Source organism: Delphinapterus leucas, chromosome 7, assembly GCF_059928025.1.
Source record: "Delphinapterus leucas isolate spDelLeu-1000000601 "Yukka" chromosome 7, BTC_Dleu_Yukka2, whole genome shotgun sequence".
NCBI lineage: Eukaryota > Metazoa > Chordata > Mammalia > Artiodactyla > Monodontidae > Delphinapterus > Delphinapterus leucas.
Window position 1 is genome coordinate 100,743,347 of NC_143135.1, and position 27,585 is coordinate 100,770,931.

The window sequence follows — 27,585 nt, forward strand, 5'->3', positions numbered from 1 at the left end:
GTATGCAAATAAAGGCGCTCCAAATGAGTTTAGAGGAAGCCGATGCACTTTGAATTTAAAATTCCAGATTCTCAAGGCCGCAGTATCTATTGATGTAGGCAAGATTTCCGTTTACCAGAACCTCCTGCTTTAGTTCTCCAAAACGATAAAAATGAAACCGTTTGGGCACCTTTAGCACTGGGCCCAGGAGGTATCTATCTTCCTCAGCCAAACAGCTGAAGCACCTCTTCCCATTCCCTAGGGTGTCAAATGGCCCTGCAGGGGTCCATTCCCGCCGAGGCAGCAGCACAGCAACGGGGCTGCAGGTTGCGCAGCCCGGTTAGTATGTCACTCAATGCAGTGCACGGTTGCCAGGGAGATGGACGGTCTCGGGATTCACTGATCCCGTCCCCACATCTCAGCCTAGGATTTTTCTCTTCCTAAAAGAATCCAGCCGACACTGAGGGCTGACACCACGTGCCCCCCCGGCCCTTTGCGGGCTGTAGTGTTTGATGTCTATAAAGAGATTTTGCCTCCAAAAGGCTCTTTGTCACAGGCTGTTTTCTCCCATAGCTCAGAATGTTTCTTAATATTACTTGACACTAGAGTCAGAGTGGAAGAGAGGAAGCAGTCATTGCCTGGAAGGAAAACCAGACTCTATTCTCTCTAATCAGCCTTACCCCGCCCAAGAAACCTTGCTTCTCAGTAAATACAGCCAGTCCCTTAGAAGGAGCTCCCTGCCTTGGGGACGCGAGGCAACCTCAAGCTTCAGAAGAGAGAAATGGCAAGGCAGAGAGTGCACAGCCTTGAGACCGGTGGATGAACCACAGGGAGCCCCTGCACACCACTACCACCCTGCCACCGCCCCAGCCTCTTCCACCAGCTCCTTTTCTCTGGCAAGTCTCTTCCCTTACAGGAACCGGGAAAAGACGAGGCAGCTCTGGGTATCGCTGCAGAACTCTTTAATTGTACCCCGTGCCGGGGACGTGATGCAACGGTGTGGAGCACATTTTGACCCATAGAAACTGCTCTGGGGACACCTCCGGAATGAGATACCACGGGTGCAACTCACAGGGTGGGAGGGAGGGAAATGAGCCCCTGGTCTCGCTGCAAATGGGAGGAACTCACTGTTTGTCAGCATCTGGAGATCTTCCACCGACGGGGGCGAGGCCTTCTTCTCGTAAGGGATGACCGTGTTCAGGTACTAGAAGACAAGCAGGGTGTGCAGCATGTGAGACAGAAGCCCGGCCCCCGGGGGCTGAGATACGGTTGACAGCTTGCATGGGGATTGGGCTTTTCTCTAAAAAACACGCTCCGTCAAATTTGACATTCTCGACAACACCCGTGATGATGTGCGCGCCATCGTTTCAGGACTTTTTCCCCATTTTTGGAAAATGTCTCTTTAAAAGTAAGACTTTACCATATTAGCCAGGAAAAATGTCCTTCCACTCCAACGGATATATTCTTCTGACACTAGAAACTTTTTGATTATTTAGGAATCCTGGTGAGCATTTTCTCCTCCAAGCTGAAAGCAGACAACATTCTAAGGGGGTGGGGGGGTGATATTTTCTTATCTTCTGCAGTGCAACTTGAGAATGAATGGTTTCTCTTCTGTCAAAATGACTGGTGAGAAAACCTCAACCCTGCCCTGGGTCTGGGATGTTGGGTTTGCTCCCTCTGCTGGAGATGAGGTGCTCCTACAACAAAATCATCTTAGAGTCCAGTGGGATATCAAAGAATACCGGCCAGAGAGACCTGGAAGGTTCTGAGGGAGCCTGGGGGTCGTGAGTGAGAAGAGCTCTAGACCAGGAGGCCTGGCCCTGCCACTAGCAGCGTGGCCTTGGGGAAACGCCTAATCTCTCTGGGCCTTAGTTCTCACTGCTGTGAACTCAGGGGAGTGAGTTAGACGTTCCTAAAATCTCTTCCCAGGCTGTAGTTCCAGAATTCTAACACTTAGGATTCAGCTACAAATATGTCTAAAACATACACAGTTTTTGTGCACAACCTCAAAGGTGTCTATTGACAAATTGGCCTTCTCTGTTAGACTATTATGCATTGCATGAGGGCCGGACCAGGGTTTCCTCATCTCTGTACTGCCCTAAGCAACAGAGCCTAGCACATGGCAGGCACCTGAGAGCCAGAAATGCAAGCCACTTCTCAGGTGAGAAGTGATTGACTAAACGGAGCTAAACGGGAGACCCCCGCAGCACGGGTTACAGTCAACAGGGCAGCTGAAGTGAAGAGGCAGTCTTGGTGGGATTGGCTCACCTGGTGGCCCAGTGTGGCAGAGGTAATGAAGCTCTTGGATGGGATCTTTCATGAAGTGGATTCCCCTTTAATGCATTTTGTTCTGAAAACAACTGAACTCATAGGTCTACAAGTAGTGTTGAGTTTTAAGTTTTATCCAGGCCCTCTCATATTAAAGCTCAAAAAACTTTGCCTTTAAAAAGACACTTTCTGTTCCTCCTTAGAATGGAAGAGATTGTTAGGACATTTCCCCCTGCAACCTGGCCCCGTGCGGGGATAATTCTAGTGAATCACCATCCCCTGCTCTGTTGGAGAGACCAAGTTGCAAGAATCTGGGAAGGAAGCTGGGAGCAGGGAGATGGGTTGTACCTGCTTGTCAGTTCCTGAGGGGCCAAAGGTCTGGCGGATGCCGCTCTGCAGGATGTTGGAGATGCCTTCCATGCTGAAGCGCTGTGGGGGGGGCGGGGAGGACAACGAGACTCAGAAGGGCAAGTGCTTCCGGCTCATATTCATTGCCCCAGGGACACCTGTGTCCTCCCTAAGCTACCTGGACCCGTCAGCTTCCATACTGTCCCAGATCCAGACCCCAATTCTGCGACTAGAAAGCAAAGGTAAGACCTGGGCTAAGAGATGGGCCAAAATTTCAGCCTGAGCTTTGCAAGAAGCAATAGCAGAGTCTCAAAGACTCTTATCTGAGTAAGTGCCTTGGGCGACAAGACCCCCCCACCCCCCGCACTCCTGGGTTTCCTCATTTCAGCCTCCATTGTGTACACAGAAAAATAAAGCAGCAGAGGGAGACTTGGACAGATGACGATGAAAATGTCTCAGGGAAGAAAACAAAACGCCCAGCCATTGGGAAGGGCAGGTGTAAAACGACTGTCCTCATCTGGAAAGCTTTTTCCAAAATGCATATGCCCGGGCCCAATTCAGTAGGTCTGCGAGGGAGCCCAGGGAAAGGTATTTTGAAAAAGCTCCTTAGCTGATTCTGCTGAGCTTCCCTGATGGAGAACCACTGGTTAGAAGAATCTGGTCAATATCACAAGGCGTCATAATGTTCCATCCGGAAACACCCTATGGACATCCTAAAGAGATGAGTCAGGACCCTAAGCTGTGCTGGTAGCAGGCTCGTCCCAGGGCACAACTCCTTTCAATCCTAAATGCTTTCACCCCACTTTTTCAGATCTAGCTTAAGATAGCACACGCCATAGTCACTTATTTTCCAGTGTTACATCCTGTCTCCTCCAGTTAGACCGGGCATCCTCTAGGGGAGCAGAGGACACGGGTGGGCTCTTCTCCCTCTCGTGGCTCTGCTGTCTGCCAGGGTGTCCTTGCTCATTGTCACGGCTTAGGACAGGTCTGTCTGGGGCCACGGCAGGGCTGGTCCCCGGACCTGCAACGGGGAGCCCGGAGGCGTGGGTGCGCTTGGTCCTCGTGCCAGGCTGTCCTCTTACCTTGAGTGGCATCTGGCTTCCCTTCTCTATCCGGCTGCTCTGCAAGCTCAGCCCTTTCTCTTTCCGCCTCTTCTTCATCAGTTCTCGCTGCTCCTTCTGCTTGTTCTGCACCTCGATGAGCACCGTGATGAAGGAGTTCTTCACTTCCTTCTCGAACTCCAGCTCGTCCCGGCGGGCCAGCTGCTGCACCAGCTCCTCTGAAAAGTCTCGGATGGCGCCCTCCACCTGGTCCAGCAGCTCTGTCAGCTCAGACCCAGACATGTGCCTCAGTCCTGCAGGGGAAGACCATCCTGCAGGGTCACTGCATCAAGCCCAGCCCACTGGAGAGGCTCCCGGGGCCCTGGCCGCCTGACAGGTCTGCAGGAGACCCCCCGGCCCCAGACAGCTCCTCAAAGGGCCATGACAGACCTTCACAATTTAGGGGCGTGCCAGCAGGGAGAGCCAGTTATCGACAGAGGAAGAGAACATCATCTTGGGGAAACGAAGGGGGGAGGAAAAACAGCCCCCAAGGACTGTGGAGTCTGTGGACTCTGTCCACAAAAACGTGTGTGGGAAGGGCTTCCCTGGTGGCGCAGTGGTTGAGAGTCCGCCTGCCGATGCAGGGGACACGGGTTTGTGCCCCAGTCCGGGAAGATCCCACGTGCCGCGGAGCGGCTGGGCCCGTGAGCCATGGCCGCTGAGCCTGCGCGTCCGGAGCCTGTGCTCCGCAACGGGAGAGGCCACAGCAGTGAGAGGCCCTCGTACCACCAAAACAAAACAAAACAAAAAAACGTGTGTGGGCAGACGTGTGGGTTTTGATCCCTTGTTCCGTCTCCCTATTTTCCCTCTGTCTCTGTAATATTCCTCATGTGAAATGGGTCAAGAATTGGGGGGAAGAAAACATGATGAAGGGGTTTGGCATCCGTGCTGAGGAGCAATAGAGAGGTGGTGTTTATTCCCAAAACCTGATCAAGACACAGCCGACAGCAAAGTAAGCAGAGCGATCTGAGGCCTTCTTTACACCTACTGTCCTGTGTCGCGGTGCACGTGCCCCAAAATACGTGAAACATGTAAAGATGGGCAACATGTACAGAAAAATGAAGTCTGCCTTGTTGGTACCGAGTCGTCTGCTACTGTCAGAGAAAAGGAAAGGGAACCTGGGAAGACAGGACACTGATCACTTTGTTTTAAACTCTTGTCCCCTAAGACTTCTTCACCTAAAGTAGATTCGGGAGCATATTTCTGAATGTGCCCCGTCCTAGTGGCATCTTTTGTTTCTACATCAGAATCCATTTTCCTTTCCCTTTCCGCTCCTGCTCTGCTGGGGGATTTGCTGACTTAGCTCAACCTTCCCCTTTAATTTCACTCTTTGGAGCTGTCCTCCTCCTTCTGTTTTTGCCATTTCACTCTGCATTTCAGCCGTTTTCCCGAGTCTTTTGCTGAGCAGTTCTATGTGTGGGACGTTTGTATGCCGGAGAATGGCCTGATTGGAGCGGCTGTGAATGCAGCACCAGGGCCAAATCCACTCCATCCGTCACAGCGGATTCTTTCTGCTGCCATCGCCCTGCCTCTGCTCTTCAGAGCCACAGGGTTTTACTTAGAGGGTGCAGTTCTTCAGATCACGCCTCTATTTTCACCACTATTCTAGTCTATGCTTGGACCTTTATACCCTGACCAGCCCGCCTTCCCTCTCCGTCGTTTATAAGTCCCGTCACCCCCATTCGGATCTGCTCCCAGGGAACATGTCCCCTCCGGCCACCTAGTTACCACTATCCCCGCAGATGGATGAATTTTATACTCAGTTTTGCCACTGCTGTTACATCTTTTAATTTCACGCTTCATCCACCTCTTTCTTTGCAGGATCATAATTACCACAAATCTGTGTCAGAGAGTTAATACGATACACAGACTAAGAGTGTGGACTCTGCAGTTAACCTGCCTAGTTTCAAATTTTGACTCCACCCCTTAAGACTTGAATGTGACACAGGGGCAAATATGCATTAAAAATAAAAGGCTTAACAAACTCATGAAAGGGTGCTCAACATCACTAATCATTACAGAAATGCAAATCAAAACTACAATGAGGTATCACCTCACACCAGTCAGAATGGCCATCATCAAATAATCTACAAACAGTAAATGCTGGAGAGGGTGTGGAGAAAAGGGAACCCTCTTGCACTGTTGGTGGGAATGTAAATTGATACAGCCATTATGGGGAACAGTATGGAGGTTCCTTGAAAAACTAAAAATAGAACTACCATAGGACCCAGCAATCCCACTACTGGGCATATACCCTGGGAAAACCATAATTCAAAAAGAGTCATGTACCCCAATGTTCACTGCAGCTCTATTTGCAATAGCCGGGACATGGAAGCAACCTAAGTGTCCATTGACAGATGACTGGATAAAGAAGATGTGGCACATATATACAATGGAATATTACTCAGCCATAAAAAGAAACGAAATTGAGTTATTTGTAGTGAGGTGGATGGACCCAGAGTCTGTCATACAGAGTAAAGTAAGTCAGAAAGAGAAAAACAAATACTGTATGCTAACACATGTATATGAAATCTAAAAAAAAAAAAAAAGGTTCTGAAGACCCTAGGGCAGGACAGGAATAAAGACGCAGATGTAGAGAATGGACTTGAGGACACGGGGAGGGGAAAGGTAAGCGGGGACAAAGTGAGAGAGTGGCATGGACATGTTATACACTACCAAATGTAAAACAGATAGCTAGTGGGAAGCAACCGCATAGCACAGGGAGATCAGCTCTGTGCTCTGTGACCACCTAGAGGGGTGGGATAGGACGGGTGGGAGGGAGACGCAAGAGGGAAGAGATATGGGGATATATGTATACGTATAGCTGATTCACTTTGTTATAAAGCAGAAACTAACACACCATTGTAAAGCAATTATACTCCAATAAAGATGTTAAAAAAATAAAATAAGAGGCTTGATTCTCCCTGTTGAAAATAAGGGAAGAGACTTCCCCTCTTCCTCACCTCCCTTTTTTTTGTTTTTTTTTTTTGCGGTACGCGGGCCTCTCACTGTTGTGGCCTCTCCCGTTGCAGAGCACAGGCTGTGGACGCGCAGGCTCAGCGGCCGTGGCTCACGGGCCCAGCCGCTCCGCGGCATGTGGGATCTTCCCAGACCAGGGCATGAACCCGCGGCCCCTGCATCGGCAGGCAGACTCTCAACTACTGCGCCACCAGGGAAGCCCCCCCCTCACCTCCCTTTTTCTTTCAGAATCTCTCTCTCTGTTTTTCAAATATATGTGCATCACTTTAATGGCTAAATAAGCCACTGGCCAGTCTCAGGACTCAGATGTGCTTCCTCAAGGACCTGGGAGCCACTGCTTTGAAAAGTCATCCCCAAGAAAGAAAACAGGGGCCTAACTTGCCACCTGACTCTAAATTGCAAAATTGTAATGGGTTGTGTCCAGTTAGCTGTAGACACGGGTTAGATTTCTTTCCAGTTTTGCAATCCCTTTAGTGGGTTGACTGTGACATGCATCAATTCAATAATGAAATTGTTTTCATTTTCTCAGAAAGAAAACCTCTACTTCTGTGGAGAGGTTTTCTGGGTGGGGAGGAGATTTTATTTCTTAATTATATTTCTGCAACGGTGGCCTTGAAACAAGTCACTTACCCTCTTGGAAACTCAGTTAGCTCAATCCTAATGGGGTTGGCACGGGCGTGAAATGAGATTATGCATAGAAAGTTTTAGAACAGCGCCTGGCCCTCCAAAGCTCTCCAAAAATATGAGCTATTATTATCATTACCATTTGTAGGTTTGTTCATTGATTTCATGGTGGTGTCATTGTGAATAGTGGGTTCAGATTTCCTCTACTCGTTCTGCTTTAGTCTTGTTCTTTGGTTTGTTTTACCATTGTTTTCATTTTTAAAAAATTTTTATTGGATTATAGTTGATTTACACTGTTGGGTTAGCTTCAGGTGTACAGCAAAGTGAATCAGTTATACATATACATATATCCACTCTTCTTTTTGTTTTTTAGATTTTCCCATATAGGCCATTACACAGTATTGAGTAGAGTTCCTTGTGCTGTACACAGGTCGTTTTATCATTTTAATATTGCTTCCTCCCCCAGCAATGCTAACTTCTCTCCTGATGTCTAGTAAGAAAGGTATTGCCAACTCCCTAGATCCGAGGTTCTCTTAGTGGCGTGTGAAGCATGTGCCCTGCCTGGCAGAGCTGAGTTTGTCCTCCGTGAGCCCGCCCCCAGGACTCTCACCTTCGTAGGACCAGTTGTTGTTGAAGGTCTGGGTCAAGGCCTGCATCTCCTGCAGGAGGACCAAGTCCGCCTGGGAGGAGGTTTCTCCCCCATCCTCCTCTTCTAGAAGCTCCTCTTCCTCCTCAGGGTCTGGGGAGTTCTGCATCATCTCCTCAATCTCCTCAATCACCTGGAGAAGGTACACAAGGGAGTGCTCACTCTTCTGTGCTTGAATTCTGATCAGGGAAGGATGTTCCTAATTTGTTGCCTGTAAAATTCCTAAAGCAATATTGTTACTTAATAAATACTGAAGAATAATAAAACTAGATCTGACCAAAGGCTTACAAACACTCTTCCTTTGATATAGAGTCCTCTTTAATGTCAAACCTCTTCCAAGAACATCATTTAGATGAGTGCTTTATTGGGAATAAACTGCTCTTTCAGGAAATGAAGCAGAGCTTCCTGGAAGGGAACATTTACTTCAATTTTCTGAGCACTTTCTTTCTAAGTGGAAAGACATTTTATCTACCCAACTCAAACACAAAATCCAGTCCATTCATTGTGATGATGCTTAAGATGGGAAAAAAAACAAAGTGTTCCCAGGATAACTCAAAATGGGGAGTTGCTTTTTTACATAGAGGAAAACAGCTCTTCCTCCAGAATTCACCTGGACAGGAACTAAAGCTGCCCAACAAAAGTGGAAATAAAGATAATGACATAATAAAAGGACAGGTAGGTTCTGGAGAGCAGAAAATCGATAAGAAACCCAGCTGTAATCTAGACTCTTGTAGGGGACAGCTCCTAGAAGAGAGAGTAAAATTAGATAACTGCCAAGAGGAATAAGGCTGAACTACTTTGTAGATTAATTGTTTACACATAAAGGAAATGGAATAAGCAAAGACCGCTTCTGAAAGAAGCCATCCATGAGTCTGGTCAGAACAGTGCATCTATATATTTGTCTGTTCTCGATGCTGTGATGGACTCCATCTCCAAGGCCAACTGGTCTTTGAAGTGGGTTCCTTTATGTTAGGCTGGATCAAAGATAAAGGCACTTAGGTCCCCTCCTCTGGAAAATTTCTATTTTATTCCCAAGCTTTCCCATCTCCACTCACAAATTTAAGGGATACTTAGCTTTTGACTACTGCAAGCCATTCATGGAACACGAGCAAACTACACCAACCCCCTTTAGAATTTTATGGCTGAGCTTCTCTTTCAGAGCCATTATCATTGAGCTTGTGTCACTGAATTGTATTTCTCCCCAAATTCACAAGGTAACTGCTAGCCCCTATTCTTTTTAATCTGGTTCCCTTTAATCTCTTGATCCTTATCTGTTTATAGCCCACTTTTTACCACAGATATGAAAGAGTTCCTTTTACTGAAAAGCACTTTCTGGAACCAAAACTCCTAGTGGAGTTTTTTCAGAACCACTCTGTGAAAACACCTGAAAGGTGCCTGCTCAAAGCAAGTGCCCATAAATAGTTGTTGACTCAAAGGTTGAATAAGGAATCCATAGACTCAGGAGTATTTTCCCTAAGTAACAAATTATTAAAACCAAAATATAAGTAACTCAATAAAATGTGAAACATTAGATCTTTTTTTTAAAAAAAAACAAGCATTTCTAATACTTCTTTTGGAAGGCTCAACATTTTCAGTGTTCTATGAAATATGAGAAAATGTCCATCACTTGGAAGCCTCTTCTGCCATTTCTATTCTTGTAGAACAGCTATTTGGGACCCTTGTTTAAGTGTCTTGACTCCAAGTACAATGAGCTGCAATAAAGACACTTAGTAGGAAATGAAGGCAGTAAACGCTGAGCCCATCTCTGGCTGTTATCAAACATGGACCACATCCAACACACGTCAGGAATTACATCCCTAATTACAGCAGGTGCATAAACTGAGGCTTAAAGAGACATGAAATTTACCAAAGACACAGCCACCACAAGACCATACATTTTTCTACTGCCTGAAAGGGATGTGACAGGTATGTATTCAGACTTTTTGTCTATCAAAGGAACTAAAAGTTCCAAGAACTTAGAGAGAGAGAGAGAGAGAGAGAGAGAGAGAGATTCGTACCTGATCTGCTGTGAGCAGAGGCTCCTCACTGATTCCAGAATAATGTTCACTCTTCTCATTGAACTCTTCCTCTCCTTTCTCATGGATCTGAAAGAGGTGTGGGGTGGGGGATGGAATTCTGATTGACCATCAGCAGAACTAGGATTCTCTCCAGTCTCTAGAATAGATGACACTGACAGAGGCCACTCTGGCCATCCCCTGTGTAAAGAGAAAATCTGAAGAGGTGTGCAGAGTTTCATCCAATTCCAAGGGTACCCTGTCCACACAGCACGCATCACTGAGTCCAGCTTAGGAAAAGACAATAAGGCATGTGTGGCCGGCACCATTCTGACCCATGGGGAGCAGAACTGTTCTTTAACCCACAGACAGGTCATTTTTACATGAACAAGGAACCTTCTTGAGGTGAGTAACAATGGCAACCAACTCCTGCAGCAAAGGCACACTTGTTTATATAAGGAATTTCAACCTGGGGATCAGTTTCCAGATTTTATTTTATTAGGCATTTAAAGGGGTGGGCTGTTCCAGTGCAAATAATCATGTTTTTAAAATTTGATGAAATGTCATCGTGTCATTGGAATCTAGGCATGGTGTCGTAGCTGATGAAGGATGTACAGAAGCTCCGTTGGACATGCCAACGGAACAACCTAAGCACACCAACCAAAGGACAAACTCCACAGCAACAGCAAATACTGAAACATTTGCCATGTGTCTCCAGATTTCCATCATCCCAAGTAAGGCTCTGAACGCTCCCAACCATTGAGATTCTAAATGTAGAAGTCCAGCAAGGTATTCACAGCATATCAGACTTTACTGTCCGTGTCCCAAGCAGCCACAGCCTGGTATTGATGTTCAAAACCTGCACAGGATAAGCCCCTAAACCACCTAACAAGCTGTCTGTGTCCAGGAGTCTCATTTGAAAGTCATTTAGGGTCTGGCAAGAAGTGCCTCCAGGAAATCTTTCTGCAGACACCTGTCATCCAGGAATCAATTTCACTTGCGCACCAACAGCTGGCATGCTGATATCCCTCTTTCCTGGGGATTACACTTTTCCTGTTCTAATTAGCACCCGCAGGAAACATCCCAGTTCCAATCCAAGCAATCATGTCAGAGGGAGTCCATCCTCAGAAACTTCTCCCCTCTTCCTTGAACTCCACCTTGGCAGGTACCCCCAACAAAACACATCACCTTCTATCTACATTTGCTTAAAACCAGGACTATGTCATAAAGAAAAAATCAAATATATCTCAAAGGCCCTCTGCTCTCAACCTGGATAAGGGGTAGGACAGGGAGGTAATGGGATTATTTGAGGGGTTTTGCGCCAGATGGTGACATCTATTTCTGCTGTCGAACCCATATGCTCCTCTCTCCGCCAAGTCCACCACCTGTGGTACCCGCCTGCTTTCTGCAGCTCCCCACTGTGCAGAAGGAAACTCCTGTAGCCACGGTTTGTTCACAACTACTCTCACATGGCAGAACTTTCTTAGGGCTAGAAAGTCCTGTGGTAGAAGTTAGGCTCATGCTGGGAAACAAAGTTTTCTTTTCTGTTTGGATTATTTTTTATAAGCATCTGACAGCAAGTGTTAGTCTATAACCAGAATTTTTTTCATAGTTAATTTGATTTTTTAAATGGAATATTTACATTTTCTGAGATGTGGTCAATTTTAGCGAGTTTACCTCACTGGCTGTTAATACTGCATCTTTCAACTACACCATCGCCCTTCCCAAGTCCTCCCTCTGAGCTCCAGGTGAAGGCAGGGGAGAGCTTTTAGGCATAGACCCTTCTTGCTGTTCAGACATAAGGGAAGCCAGGCAGCGGCATGGATGATTCCTAGTTAGAGCCTTCTCTCCCCTCTGGTACAAAGCCTGCTGGTTTGATTTTTCAGGCATGCGTAAAACGAGATTTGAAAATGAATTATAAGCTTGTGAAAGTTACCATGAGTTCGTAGTACTGTGGGAGCTATACCTAACCCATATGTTCTCAGATCTCAGAAGTCTGCCGCTACAAAATGAAATAAAATAAAAGGAGACACATGCACAAAGTCCTCCTGAGAAAGCCCTGGCCCCTTCCCTCTTCCCCACGTAGATCTCTGCCATCCTCTGCTTTCACTGCATCTGCCCTGTCCCTCTCCTTTTCTCCTCACTCTGTAGCTTTTGTTCTGGTTCCCTCATCTTCCTCACCCTCTCTAAGCCTGGTCCCATGTTTTGCCTCTATCTAGTGGACTCTGTTCTGCTCTTGTCACTTCTCAACAAGCCCTATTTCCTTTCAATGCTGTTTACAGACTCCTTCCCTTCCCTCTGTTCCCAGGACAGCATCTTGTACAGAGTGTGGAAAGCTGGTGAGAAAGATTTTGGAAAATGACAGCATTTACGTATATTGATAACAGTATTCGTCATATATATTCATACACATAGGTATACGGACGAGTGTATGAATACTCTTATTCTTAATATATGACACATGCAGAGAAACTACTGCAGGGAGTTCTTTAGCCTCTTGTGTGGAAATGAGAAGGCTGTCAAATTGGGGCTGAATTTCTCTGTAGACTAAATCTTCAAGCTGTCTCCGTATTATTGAAGTGAACTATGGCTCTTCCAAGAAAAAAACTCATTCTTCCGAGTGACTTCTTCCCAGAATTGAGAATAGAAGACTAAGATCCAGAAACGAGCCTGGCCATACTATTCAGCAAGCTGTTTCCTCCTCCTGCTTTCGGTAAACGGTGTGCCTTTAGGGCTGTAACTTGGTCACTTAAAGCTTAAAAATAAATGCAGAGAATCTTCCCTGGAGACTATGAGAGTGCTAAATCTAGGTGCACAGGAGTCTGAGTGAGAATTAAAATGACATCAAGTTCTTGTGTCCAATAATGACTATTAACCAGTGTTGTTTGTTAAAGCATTCCAGATGATTCCATTCACAGGAAAGGGAATTTCTACTGCACGATATTTCCCTCCCCTTACCATGGTTGTTTCACATGGGTGGTTGTCTTCTTGACCAAATTTAAGAGATAAAGATACATTTTCACCTCCAGTCAAAAAGTAAAAGAAAGAGACAAAATCACCAATATGTACCCAGCCCAAGGAAAGGGCAACTTAACCCATCTGTGTGGGTTAAGTCAGTGCTTCTATATCCCCAAAGGGAGATGCACCAGAACACAGCAAACAGCACGTGGCAACAAATATTTGTTGAAAGAAGGAATGAAAAGGAGAGGACTGAATGGCAATACTATCACCTCCTATATTCAGTCCCACCTCCACAGATAAATGAGCTGCTTATTCACCTGAAAACCGAAGGATGTAACTTACTGTCCTAGACTCCCATTTCCTCTTGTCTAAGAGAACCACCATCTGCTATCAACTAAAGTTACAGGGATAAAAGAGACCATCTTTTACATCACAGTCAGGAACAGAATAGGTTCATTAACTGAAAAACCCAATTAAAAGTGGAGAATTGTGAATAATAATCATACATACATACATAGCTCAAGCATATTATTTTGACCTAAAAACATAAATGTACATTTATTCATTCACCAAGCTCCTAACGTAAGGCCAAGGCCTTTTCTTCCATGATGGGCCTCCGAGTAGAATTTCATGTAGTCTTTCTTGCATCATCCACATTACAACACAACTTTTGTTTCCTGTTTCTGTTTTTGAACAGTAGAAGGAAGGTACTTGGGAGATTGAGCACACGCAGTTATCTCCTGAAACTCTGCTAAAGTGAGAGTAAAGGGATCAAAAGAATATCCCACAGGGACAAAGAGAACTGGAGAAAAGACAACAGCAAAAGAGATGCTAGAGGGCTTCCCTGGTGGCACAGTGGTTGAGAGTCCACCTGCCGATGCAGGGGACACGGGTTCGTGCCCCGGTTCAGGAAGATCCCACATGCCGCGGAGCGGCTGGGCCCGTGAGCCATGGCCGCTGAGCCTACGCGTCCGGAGCCTGTGCTCTGCAACGGGAGAGGCCACAACGGTGAGAGGCCCGCGTACCGCAAAAAAAAAAAAAAAAAGAGATGCTAGAGAGCAGATGCCAACCTAGCATCCACTAAAAAAAAGGTACAGCTATACAAAGAGGTATAACTAAAATTCCAAAGGTAGATATAAAATGGAATACCAAAAAGTGTTTGATTAACCCAAAAGAAGGTGAAACAGAGGAACAATAACAACAAAAAACCCAGATGGAACAAATAGAAATGCAAGATGGTACACCTAAACACAAACTAGTAATGTTATGTTAAATGTTAATGAACTAAATGCTATGCAAGTGAACTAAACACAATAAACTAAAAAGCACAGATTATCATTGTCAGACTGAATATAAAAGACCCAACTACATACAATCTATAAAAGACACATTTTAAAGACGCAGATAGATGAAAAGTAAAAGGATTGAAAAAAATGTATACCTAACAGCATAAGAAAGCTGTTGTGGTTAAATTCATATCAGACAAAGCAGATTTCAAAACAAGGAGTATTACCAGAGATAAAGAAGGATATTTCATAATGATAAAAGAGTCAATCAGGAAGACATAACAATAATAAAAGTGTATGCAGTTAATAACAGAGCTTCGAAATATATAAAACAAAAACTAACAGGACTGAAGAAAGAAATAGACAAATCCAGGGTAATAACTGGAAATTTTTAACACTCTTGTCTTGATAATTGATAAAATAAACAGACAAAAAATCAGAATATAAAGAATCCAACCATACTATAAACCACCTTAATCTAGTTGACCTTTTTAGAACATCACAACCAACAATTGCAAAATATACATTCTTCTCAGTGATACATAGTACATTCACTAAGATACAACATGTGCTAGGTCATATATCAGTCTCAATATATTTTAAAAGATTTAATTTGTACAGATTTTGTTCTCTGACAAAATTAAATGAGAAATCAATGACAAAATATCTATAAACATTCTTCTAAATAACCCATAGGCCAAAAAAGAAAGAGGAAGCTGGAAAATATTTTGAACTGAATGATAATGAAAACATACCACATCAAAATTGTGAGATTCAGTTAAGGCAATGCTTAAAAGAAATTTTATTGTTTTAAGATGCTTATGTTATTACTATGGAGTAAATGTTTGTGTCCTCCCAAAATTCATGTTGAAATCCTAACCCCCAATGTGATGGTATAAGGAGGCCTTGGGGAGGTGCTGGGGAGGGTGGAACCCTCATCAGTGGGAGTGTATTTCTATAAAAGAGGCTCCACAGAGCTCCTTTGTACCATGTGTCCTGTGAGGACATAGCCAGAAGTTGACAGTCTGCAAGCTGGAAGAGACCCTTTACCAGAATCAACCATGCTGGCACCCTGATCGTGGATATCCAGCCTCCATAACTGTGAAAAGTAAATTTCTGTTGTCTATAAGCCACCCAGTCTGTCGTATTTTGTTATAGAAGCCCAAATAGACTAAGATCATTTTTTTAAAGTTTAAAATATGACCTAAGCTTCCACTTTAGAAGCTTAAAAAATAAAGGGTGAAGTAAAACCCTATTTTTAATACGAAGAAGGATACAATCAAGTTAAGGGAAGAAATCAACATACTAGAAAATGAAAAAACACAGAGGAAAAAAAAAAGTGGTTCTCTGGAAAGATTAATAAAAGTGATAAACCCAAAAACAGACTGATGAGAAGGGGGTGAGAGAGAGGGACAGAGAAGAGAGAAAACACAAATCAACAATAACAGTAATAAAAAAGGGAACATCACTATAGATCTTACTAACATTAAAAGAATGAGAGAATATCATAAACAACTTTGTGGTCAATACTATGACTTAGATTAAATGAATAAATTCCTTAAGAAACACACTTTACCAAAATCATCTCAGGAAGAAGTGGAAAATCTAAATAGCCCAATATCTTTTTTTTTTTTTTTTTTTGGCAGTACGCGGCCCTCTCACTGTTGTGGCCTCTCCCGTTGCGGAGCACAGGCTCCGGACGCGCAGGCTCAGCGGCCATAGCTCACGGGCCCAGCCACTCCGCGCACATGGGATCTTCCCGGACCAGGGCACGAACCCGTGTCCCCTTCATCAGCAGGCGGACTCTCAACCACTGCGCCACCAGGGAAGCCCAGACCAATATCTATTAAAGGAATTGAATCTGTAATCAAAAACGTTCACGGAGAAAACCCCTGGTCCAGATAGTTTCATTGGTGTAGTCAATCAAACATTTAAGGAAGAAATAATACCAATACAACACAAACTCTTTCAGAAAATAGAAGAAGAAAAATTCCCAATTCACCATATGACATTACAAGAAAAGAAAATTAAAAAGATTCCTCATGAACATAGATGCAAAAATCCTTAATAAAATATAAACAAATCAAATCCCACATTATGTGAAAAGGATATCTATCACAACTAAGTGGGATTTATCTTAAAAATGAAAGGTTGGTTTACTATTTGAAAATCAATTAGTGTAATTCATCACATTAACATTGATCTACATACATAAATTGTTCTATAGATTTAATACAAGCACAGTTGAATGTCCAGCAAGTTTCTTTGTACAAATTGATCAGGTGATTCCAAAATTTATACAGAAATGCAAAGGACCTAAAATAGCCAAAGTAACTTTGAAAAAAAAGAACAAAGTTGAAAGACTTATGCTTTATGTCAAGACATTATTATAAAGCTACAGTAATGAATATAGCATAATATTGGCATTAAGATAGACACATATATCAGTGAAACAGAACAGAGAATTCAGAAATATATCCACACATTTAGGTCAACTGATGTTCAACAAAGGTGCCAAGACAATTCAATATGGAAAGGATATTTCCAATGAATTGTACTAGAACAATTGGATAGCCATACACATGAACCCTGACATTAACCTCACACCATATACAGAAACTAACGTGAAGTGGATCATAAACTATGTAAGAGCTAAAACTACAAAACTTCTAGAAGACTTAAGAAAAAACTCTTAGTGACCCTGGGCTTGGCAATTTCTTAAGTACTACATAAAAAGCACAAACTATTAAACACAGATGAATAAACTGGACTCCATCACATTTAAAAAACATTTGCTCTTCAAATGTACTGTTAATAAAGTTAAAAGACAATCCATAGACAAGAAGAAAATATTTGTAAAACATACAACAGAAAAAGGACTATATCTAGAATATACGTGTTAAAATAAGTAAACAAAGAGGCTATTAGACTGAGATGACTTGAATGCTTCAGGAGCCTCCTAAGCAAACCAAAACCTCTAATGCCTCAAGGTTAAGAACTCAAACCAAAGGACAGCCACTCACAAACAGCCACCCAGACTTTTCCAGATAATACAACCACTCAAGCTACAGCCAATCAGATAATTTCCTTCCTTTGCTTCCACCTCTTCTCTGTAAAAGTCCTTCCTCTAGCTCCTGTCGCTGGAGCACTCCTACCCACTTTGGGTTTGGCATTGTCTGATTCGAACAGATTTTTGCTCAGGTAAACTCTCAGAAATTTAATATGCCTCATTTTATCTTGTAACATGAGGAACTCCAACGACTCATTACTAAGAACACAAAACAGCCCACTAACAAAATGGGCAAAAGATCTGAACAGGCACTTCACCAGAGAAGATGCATGGGCTGTGAATAAGCACATGAAAAGATGCTTAACATCATTTGTTACCAGGAAAATGCAAATTAAAATAAGATACTACTATATACCCACTCAAATGACTAAAATCAAAAAGGCTGTCCAGGGCTTCCCTGGTGGCGCAGTGGTTGAGAGTCCGCCTGCCGATGCAGGGGACACGGGTTCGTGCCCCGGTCCGGGAGGATCCCACATGCCGCGGAGCGGCTGGGCCCGTGAGCCATGGCCGCTGAGCCTGGGCGTCCGGAGCCTGTGCTCCGCAACGGGAGAGGCCACAACAGTGAGAGGCCCGCGTACCGCAAAAAAAAAAAAAAAAGTGAAAAAGACACTTACAATATGACTCAGACATCCCACTCATAGGTTTTTACCCAAGAGAAACAGAGACATGTCCACAAAAAGACTTATACGAGAATGTTCGTAGTAGCTTCATTCGCAATATTCAAAAGCTGGAAAAAAACCAAATGTCCATCAACATGTGAATGAATAAGCAAATTATAGTATATCCATATAATGGAACACTACTCAACAATAAAAAGGAATGTATGTAGATACATGCAATAAAATAGATGAATATCTAGATAATTATATTGAGTTTTAAAAATCAGACCCAAAAAAGAGTACATGCTGCGTGATTCCACCTATACAAAATTCTAGAAAATGCAAACTAATCTATGATGACTGCAGCTAGTTGCCTGAAGATTGGGGGGTGAAAGGGAAGAGTGATGGACATGCAGACATGCTCACTATCTTGATTGTGGTGATGGTTTCACAGACATATACATATGTCAAAACCTATCAAACTGCACTCTTTAACATGTGTTGTTTATTGTATGCCAATTATCCTTCAGTAAAGCTATGATTAAAAAGGAAAAGAATAATATACCATGACCAAGTTGCCTTTAATCTCAAGAATGCAAGGTTGATTTAACATTTGAAACTCAATTCATGTAATTCATTACATTGACGTAATAAAGGAGAAAACCATGTAATCATCTCAATAGAGGCAGAAAATGGAAATAATTCATCTTCAGAGAAATAACAAGAAACCATGCCACAATTTAAAGTCATGAGCTTCCAGGTCAAAAGGGCCCACGGATTATAATTCATCTGAATGAAAAAAATAAAGCTCACTCTAAGGCACATTACTGTAAAAGAAATGAGAAAGGAAAAAGAGAATATTCTGAAAGCTTCTAGAGAGAACCAAAAGAGAGTCACATATAAAAGACAAAGAATCAGAATGGATTCTAAATGGGGCTTCTCAATCATCACTGAAAGCTAGAGGAAAGGATGATGATGGCTTTGCAATTCTGAGTAAATATTCACTTGCAGCCTAAAATAACTCTATCAAGTCAAATTCTCAATCAAGAGTATGATGGGAGAATAAAGACACTCTCATCTATTCTAACAAATATATTCCTCTCTACCCTTTCTCAAGAATATACTGAATTTTTTTCACCAAAACAAGGGAACATACCCAGAAAAATAAAAACATGGCAGTCAGAGGACAGGAGAGAGAGACATGAAGATTTCCCAGGACAACAGCTGTGCACCAGATCTAGGGTACAACCAGATTAGTTTATAGCAGAAAGATGGAGGGTACTAGTTTGGATTTTTTTTTTTTTGATTGAATTGAAAGACTATCTGATTTTTTTAAAACATATTATGAGATGTAGAGTTCACTCAGGGTTTGGGGTTGAACTAATGATAGATATACAGGAAGCTAAGCAAATGAAAAAACAAGGCAATTCTTCACTCTAGGTTAAATAAGAAGTTGTACAAGAGAGGAAATATTCTTATAGAACACTACATGATTCAGCAAGAAACAGTATTTACACAGTTACCCTAGTGCGTACTTGTAATATTGATTTAATTGGTGACAAGGGAGAAGGCCAAATGTGAGTATTTGAGGTGATGCGAGAGACTTAAATCTTATCTTCCATAATGGACAACAGCCAAAATTATTCATTTTAGATAATCAAAGAAGTAGTAACATAAATGTGTTATTTAGAAGATTGTAGGTACCCGCCAAAAGAAACAGCTGTAAGAAGTCGAAGTGGTTGCCTCTATGGAGCCAGGAAAGATATGTCAGAGACTGCTGTTTATATTTTTTGTTGTCTCGTATTATTTTAAAAGTATTATTTGACTTTTAAAATTACACACATGTGTTTGATTTTATAAAAGCAAAAATGACTGTCATTGCAGTCATAACCCTACAGTTTCCATAACATTTCATTACATTGGTTACAGTCACAAGGACAAGCACGAACAGGTTTGGGAACAAACACAGCTGATTCTTGGCAATGAATTAAGTGGAAGAAGAGATAAGACTTCCCAGAGAGAAGCCTACCAGTCGTGTGCATGCCGCATGCCAAGGGCGTTCGGTTGGCATGTTTTACAGAAGGAATACAGAGCACTGGTTATATAGCAAGTCGTTTAAACTGATGTCAGTGAAAAGAGCTTCTACTGTAATGAATCCAGATAATAAAGGAGGCTAAAATAAAACAACCTTAATCCATCCACTTTTGCTACGCCGTCCATTTCCCGTGGGTCAGATGGAGAATATTCTACAAGGAGCAGAGCTCAAGATCATCCTTCTCAGGGTCATTCAGTTTGCCCTGAAATATTAACCCTCTTGAGGGAAATCTGCAAATGAGGATAAATTAGAGTCCTTTTGAAGGGTAGGCTATCTTATATATACTTTGGCTTAATCCACAAAATGAGTTGGAAATGTGGCAAAGGAGATAACAAAGCAAAATCTGCCTTTTGCACCATGACGGACCTGATTTCATTTCAGTCACTAGGTTTATTCCATTATTGCCTATCTTCTCCTTTGCATTTTGGGTAAGTACTAAACACTATCCATAGAAGTACTGCAAGAGAAAAAAAGCGCCCGGGAGTTCAAAACAGGACCTGAGACATCCCACATCCATGCTAAGAAGGGTTGAAGCAAATCTCTTTGTTTCGAAGTCTATTCTTGCGGTTTTAAGTATTTTGGATGGCTAAGTATTAGAAGAATTAAAAAGGATATTCAGCCACCTTTTCAACAAATCGGCCAATTGCTGATCTCTTTGCTGTGCTATTTTGGCCAATGATCTGCAGGAAATGTCGCCCAGTAAGGGAGATCTGGTTCTCGCTCTTCCTTGGACTCACTCCTGGGGCACCTAGAAAGATCAGGTCTACCTCCCACCCTCACCTGCTGTGCGTACAGGATTGTGACAGCCCTTCCTGATAAGAAATTGTCAAATTTCCTTTATAAATGAAACTAGAAGATTAAGCAAGGTAGAAACAGGCTTTTAGCAAGGACAGAGCCCTTACGTGATTTAGCTTTCTATATGTATATTCAGCTAGGAGGGGCAGTTTGGATATTCTGAAAGGTCACGTTCCATAACCTATGCAAGTCAACTCAAAATCAGTCTTCTCTTTACTTTTTCAGAAGTCCGTAGGCTACTTTCCTCTTCGGCATCAGTAACCACAGACCGTGACTCAGGTCCAGCCATATAAGTGCCTGTTTAATGAGTTTCATAAAGAATTCCTCCCCGTTGCATGGTCACCTCACTATTATCTGGGTCCCCACTCTGGCCATTAGCCAGGCCCTGAGCTGGTCACAAGTCTGTCAACACTTTTTGATGGGACTGAACTGTCCATCTTAGATGGGAAACCCTGATTTTCTTTTTTTAACCATTATTATTCGAACACAAAAAAAGCCCATTATATTCACTCTCCTCTCTTACTTCAGATCACCTTATTTTGCATGTTGTAGGCCAATGATGAGCAACAGAAGTGATCTGCATTTACAGTCTTTACAATCACTCCAATCACCTCATATACCCTGGATGTCCCCCTTCATCTTAGTTTTCAATTCCTCCACAGCTTCTACTTTCCCAGCAATGATGTCGAGCTTCATTACATAATGGGGAAGACTGTTGCATTACTGAATGTTTTTCTAACTGGAATCCACAGCTTCTCAAGCCCTGCTAAGCTGGGGGCCCCAGAGAGGTACCTCAGTTTCAGAGCTGTTGCCATTCAGAGCCTCCACGTTTGGGTCCCTCCAGTCTTCTGAGAGTGAAGGGATGTAATTGTCTGTCAGAGCATCCCAAACCCTGTAAACAAAGAGAAGCTCTCATTAGCACACATCTGTGGCCTGGCCTGGCCTGGAGGAAGGAAGAGCTGGGCCAGGGGAGGAGAGAGGCTTCTGTGTGTGCCAGGCTGAGATCATCTGCCTTCCAGCATGCAGGAGCGAAGTAGCTTCAAAACTGAATTTCAGGCATTACCAGGAGAGAAGGAGCCAAGAGAATGGGCCCTGGCCAGGAGCCTCAGTGCCAAAGGTGTTTGCTTAAGAGAAGAGGAATTTCTCACCATTGAGAAAGCAATGGTAGCGTCTACAAGTAAAACACCTCTGGCAACAGATAAACTGCCCCTGAAACTAAATCTGCCCCTCAACCAAATGGCTCCTGTCTCACGAGCTTAAGAAATGTCCATGTTTCCTTTCTTATGGGCAGAGAAGAATGAGAAGAAGGGGAGGGAGGAAGAGAGAGATTGATCTGGGCAGATTTTCTGGCTGAATCTCATTAAGATCAGCGTCAGGCTTCCCTGGTGGCTCAGTGGTTGAGAGTCCACCTGCCGATGCAGGGGACATGGGTTCGTGCCCCAGTCCGGGAAGATCTCACATGCCGTGGAGCAGCTGGGCCCGTGACCCATGGCCGCTGGGCCTGCGCATCCGGAGCCTGTGCTCTGCAACGGGAGAGGCCACAACGGTGAGAGGCCCGTGTACCGCAAAAAAAAAAAAGATCAGGGTCAATTGTCTAGTTTATATATACAGCTGGCCCTTGAACGACGCGAGTTTAAACTGTGAGCATCCACTTACATGTGGTTTTCTTTTCCAATAAATATTGTAGTACCAATATTTTCATTTTACAGTTCTTCACTTTAAGTGTGGAGGAAAGTTTGTGTTCGATTAGAGATCACAATATGTGGGCTTAAAAGAAGTAGGGTTTGAGTCCTGCCTCTATTCAAATTGTTTCAGCTTATTGCCCTTGTGGTTTACTAATTCCTTTGTTTTTGAGGCAGAAACAGCAGGAAATGGATTTTTCGACTACCCAGGGGGTCAGCACCCTTAATCCCCCATGCTGTTCAAGGGTTAACTGCCTGCAATCTAAAAGGTCAAGAATTAACTCCTTGACATCTAATGTAGGTAAGGGGATGATGCCAATGCTATTAAAGGTTACTTATTACCCAAAATGTTCTAGGGATCCCAGGGTGGCACAATCCTGTACTCTAGCAATGTAGAGTCTAAGTGTGCCCTGTCTCTATCATGGAGACTCCAAAGAAAATATATGAAAGGAACCAATAAATACACCACTGTCTACACAATTAGTTTTTAGTGGGGGAAGATAGGGTTCCCCTTATTACGTTTCTTTTTTAAAGTTCTGATAGGTACATTATAAGAAAGGGTATTCTACAATTCTTTTTGCTTAACTCACTTATTTCAGAAAGATTTTCTTGGGGAAAAAAATGGGGAGGGGTTTGGGGAAAATCCCGAAGTCACAAACTCTCACACACAGGAAAATGAATAAATTAGTCAACACTAAGAGATTACTGTAAATCAGTAAACCAAGCTCCTAAAATAATGAATACCATCCATGGAAGCCAGCGGCACTTGAGTTAATATTAGCTAATGAAATAATGAGGGCTCCGTGCAATCTCCTTCAGGTGCCTGTGCACATCAAACATGAATGATACCTGTGAAACAAGGTATAAGAAGGTACAATTTATTTAGATATACTAATATAAGGAAATGGTCATTTAAAAATAAGCAACTATGTACACATACAGATCAAATCCAAAACATGACCAAGTATGGTGTAAGATGCTGAAAAGATAAGTGCACGTTTTATATATATAGCAAGATGTGTATATATATATATATTTATATATATATCAGAGCACAGACACTTGAAATCAGATACATAAAATGGGGGAGGGGGGTGTTCTTAACATATATAAAATCTGGAATGACATATGACATATGGGTATATAATCAAGGAGATTTTCCTAGTGCACAATGCACACAATTTGGTGATTAAAAAAAAAGCAACTCAAGAAAACACAATATAATGGCACTGCTTTGGTTATCCACTTGTTCATTTTTTGTAGTACAATTACAAGAAGGCACTTGGAGAGACCTCATCAAGTGTTCATTCGACATCTCTTCAGCAGGATTTCAGTCTACGTCTTAAACATGGGTGATAATCCAGTTTCCATCAAGCACTATTAGAGCTTCATTAATCCAGCCTAATTCTAAATCCAAGTCTCATTAGCGTTCTAAAGCCAAGAGGCAAATATGATTTGCTGTCTCCAAAAGTCCCAGCGCCACACCCACTAGGAGGGTCAGCAGTCAAGTCCTCCGTGCATCACTGCATTACACTCTGCGTGGAGAATGAACAACTGCACGCAGGCACTGACCTTCAGGTCTGACCCTGCAGCAGGCGCCTGGAAAAATAAAATTCAGCAAAGCCCAAAACAGGCAGGAGCCTTTTGCACCTCTCCTAGATAGGATGGAAGCTGGAACCTTGAACGGACCGCACACTTTCCAATGACCTTGAAACTGTTTATATCCTTAAAGTGACAACTGGAGACTGCCTCAAATCATTTAGGGTGGCAACTTTTCTCACCTGAGCCTTCACTGACATACTCTGGATTTTACCTTCTAATTCTAGACTTTTAGTGACAATTCCCTAAACCTTTATCTCCTCGGGATATCAAGCCATCCTTTTTCTGTTTCAAGTTTTCTTCTTGCTTTCTGATGAACATACTTTTTATCCTTTGAGGTTCATAAGCAACCTTTAATAGAACGACTCTCATCTCTTTGTCGTCACTTGCACACCCTTCCCGTATTCATTCAGTGCCCATTTAACAATAATAACCATAGCAGCCAACCTTACTGAGCATTTACTATGCATAAGCCAGGTACTATCCTAAACTCTCTGTGGATTAATTCATTCATTCCTCACAACTCTATAAGGCAGATACTGAGAAAAAAAACCCTGAAACACAGAGAAGTTAATTAACTCATCTAGATTCACACAGCCAGCAATGACAGAGGTTGGATTTGAACCCAGGCAATACAGCTACAGAGCCTATATTCCTACCCACTTAACTATTCCAATTCTTTATGAACTTTATGATAGGCATGGGCATCAGAACAATATGCCAAGTTCCAAATCACAACCTAGAACAGCAGTTCAGCAGCCGGCTCTGCGTGAAAAGTCTGTAACTGCATTATTCTGGACCTGGTGCTTACATCAGTCTATGAAAGGAGAAATGGGAAGGTCAGCAAGGGTACACGCCTGCTTTCTGTCTAGATCTCCAGCCCAGGGAAGGTTAAATGGACGGCAAAGGCAGGCACGGGAACGAAGAATGGCGGTGGGAGGGAAAAACACAAAGCTTTCTGTGAGGGAGAGAATGGGACGGACTTTTCTCCCCAGAGAGGTTATCCATCTTATCCTAAGCAGGGTTCTTGGGAAGAGATATATTCCCTGTTAGAGGCATCCTGGGTGGACTGTAAAACTCCACTTCCTGAGAAGCATCCTGCTATTTACACTTATCTCGGGGAAAGGAGACTTTGAAAGCTATCCACTATATCTTTCATCAAAGAACTAAGATTAAACAGGTTCCCTCCATTCTTGTCATCACGCTGCCATGGCGCCTGAGATCCAATTTGCTCCCTCAGTCCCTGTAATAACAGAAAAGCCTTTTCATGTGCATATTTTATATCATGGGCTTAGATGCCTATAGAAATGACCATAAGTATCTTTCACCATGGAGGGCTAGGGATTTCGAAAAGGATGCTAGCAGAGGACGAGCAAACCAAACAGAACAGGTTGGACAAGACACGTATCCAAAAATCTGGGTCTGGAACTGGCAACATAGCTATCAAGGCTACATCAATCCTCACACACACACACACACACACACACACACACACACACACCTACATACCTATTCCTGACAATATGGTAGACAACCTATAGTGCTTGTCATAATTCCAACTTGGGAACATTTCCCTTAAGCCCCTCTAGGCTGGCTACTGCCCTTGTCCAGTTTTATTTGTGTCGAGCCAGGCCAATATCCACACTTAGATGTGTGTTAACATGAGTATACTTTTGCTGGTAATACTTAGGAGTTATGAATTATTAACACATCAATGACTTTGAACAACTTTCAATGCTTCAGTAGAATCCATCCTATCTCGGTCTTCCACATGGGGAAAACTGAACCTCTGAGAAGAGAATTAACTTTCCTAAAGATCACAGGCATCTGTCGACTTTCCCTATCTGATTATTTGGGAGTCACTTCTCTTCGACTTAAAGCATGGCTGACTCCAGGGTGTTGATTTATCATGCGAACTTGATTTTTAACATGACCTTTAATCCAGTAATTCTACCGGAAGGACAGGACTGTCAGTGTTCTCACATGTTTGGCCCCTCTGTCTCCAGGGTCCTTGTAAGACAGGGACCCCGGTGAAGCAAGAAGTGGGGTGAGGGCTGACCATTCCCACTCTGTAGGCCTCCAGGTCGGATCTCTTATGACAAAGGAAAGGGTGTTCCTACATATGCAAAGAAGAGATTCTGGAATATTTTCTAAATTTAGAAACAAGAAATACATATAGATACATACTGACTCTGTTTTAACGCCTAGGACTTCCACGCGCTGACAAATCAGAGAAGAGTTGATATCTCAGCCAATTCCCTCTGAGCCACATAGTTCCAAATGAAAACTAAAGAAGTCAAAACTTCAAAGGGAATCACTGACCCTGCCTTCTGATTCGTGCTATCTTTCAGGAGGTTAGTTTGACCAAGAATTTCATTGTTTTTGTTTGAAGCCTCTATTGTATAGTTCTAACCCACCCAAAACACTTTCCACTCATTGGTGGATGAAATAAATCTCTAACCACTAAACCTAAGCAGGTTTATTAGAGCACCAGAGCAGGGCTCAGGAGACTATTAACCGCGTTGGATATTAAATTATCTTTTTCCTTTACCTCATCATAATTTTACAGTGGAAATAGCTTGATAGGTGTCTCTAAAACAAAGTGTGTAATTTAATTCAAATTTTTATTTTAAGTTGTAAAGCTTTAGGTACGCGGAATGCCTAGAAACCACTGTGTTACGATTTCTCGTCCCAGATTCTTCGCACCACACTTTCCCCAAATCATATTTTATCTCTAAGGAATTATTCAACCTTTGGTCATTTAGCTGAGGCAGTCAATGAGGCAGGCAAGTCAGAAAAATCAGGATAAGACTAATAATCTCATGTGACGGTAATTAACATTGAGTGGCCTCTGCTAATGTGCTAGGAAAGAGTAAGAACCTGCTTGCTGGGCCTCTGTCCTTAATGAGGCAGAGGGATGGTTTGGACAGGGGAGAAATGATTTGTGGGAAGCAAAAGGAATTTTCCAAGCACAGCCTGGGTGAGGTGAGAAATTAGCTTATTGGCAAGTCCTTAGCCCTGCTTCATCAAGATTGAGCTCGGGAAGTCCCAAAGATGAGGACCCACGCAGTCAACTAGAGTTAAGTGACAAGCCCAAGGTCACACAGCGAGTTAGTGAGAGTATGAAAATCGCAATTCATCGTGTTTCTAGTCCATTGCCTGGTGCAATGAAGTAGATAACAGTAAAAGCTACTCTGTATAATAAAGCCCCAGAGCCATTCTTTTTTGACCTTGAGGAGTTGAGCAAATTATAAAAGGCTCAGAATCTAAAAGAATCAATTTGAAACTTAAGATTGAATTGAAACACGTAGCCCACAGTTATAGTACTGGTCACCAGAGTGAAATGTTCTCGTGATCATGCCTTCAGGCTAGCATTAATTAAAAAGAAAAGAAGGAAGTGGCGTGGGCCTAGAAGTACATTAAGTGCACCTACGAGGCTAGCTATTATTGCTTATCCAGGTCATTCGATATTCAATATTCACTCCAAAAATATTATTTGATCACTTACTACACACCATGTGCTGAATCAGACAGTGGAG

At 42.9% G+C, this 27,585-nt stretch overlaps 1 protein-coding gene across 1 annotated transcript in view; it reads right to left on the reverse strand.

Moving 5' to 3' along the window:
- FEZ1 (fasciculation and elongation protein zeta 1) overlaps positions 1-27,585 on the reverse strand; it is a 43,724-nt gene that overhangs the window by 9,075 nt on the left and 7,064 nt on the right. Inside the window, exons 3-8 of the mRNA XM_022560289.3 lie at positions 21,558-21,657; positions 9,963-10,049; positions 7,909-8,077; positions 3,678-3,949; positions 2,596-2,676; positions 1,108-1,183 (exon numbers count right to left, since the gene is read on the reverse strand). Coding sequence (XP_022415997.1) covers positions 1,108-1,183; positions 2,596-2,676; positions 3,678-3,949; positions 7,909-8,077; positions 9,963-10,049; positions 21,558-21,657 — 785 coding nt within the window. The remainder of the gene's footprint in view (positions 1-1,107; positions 1,184-2,595; positions 2,677-3,677; positions 3,950-7,908; positions 8,078-9,962; positions 10,050-21,557; positions 21,658-27,585) is intronic.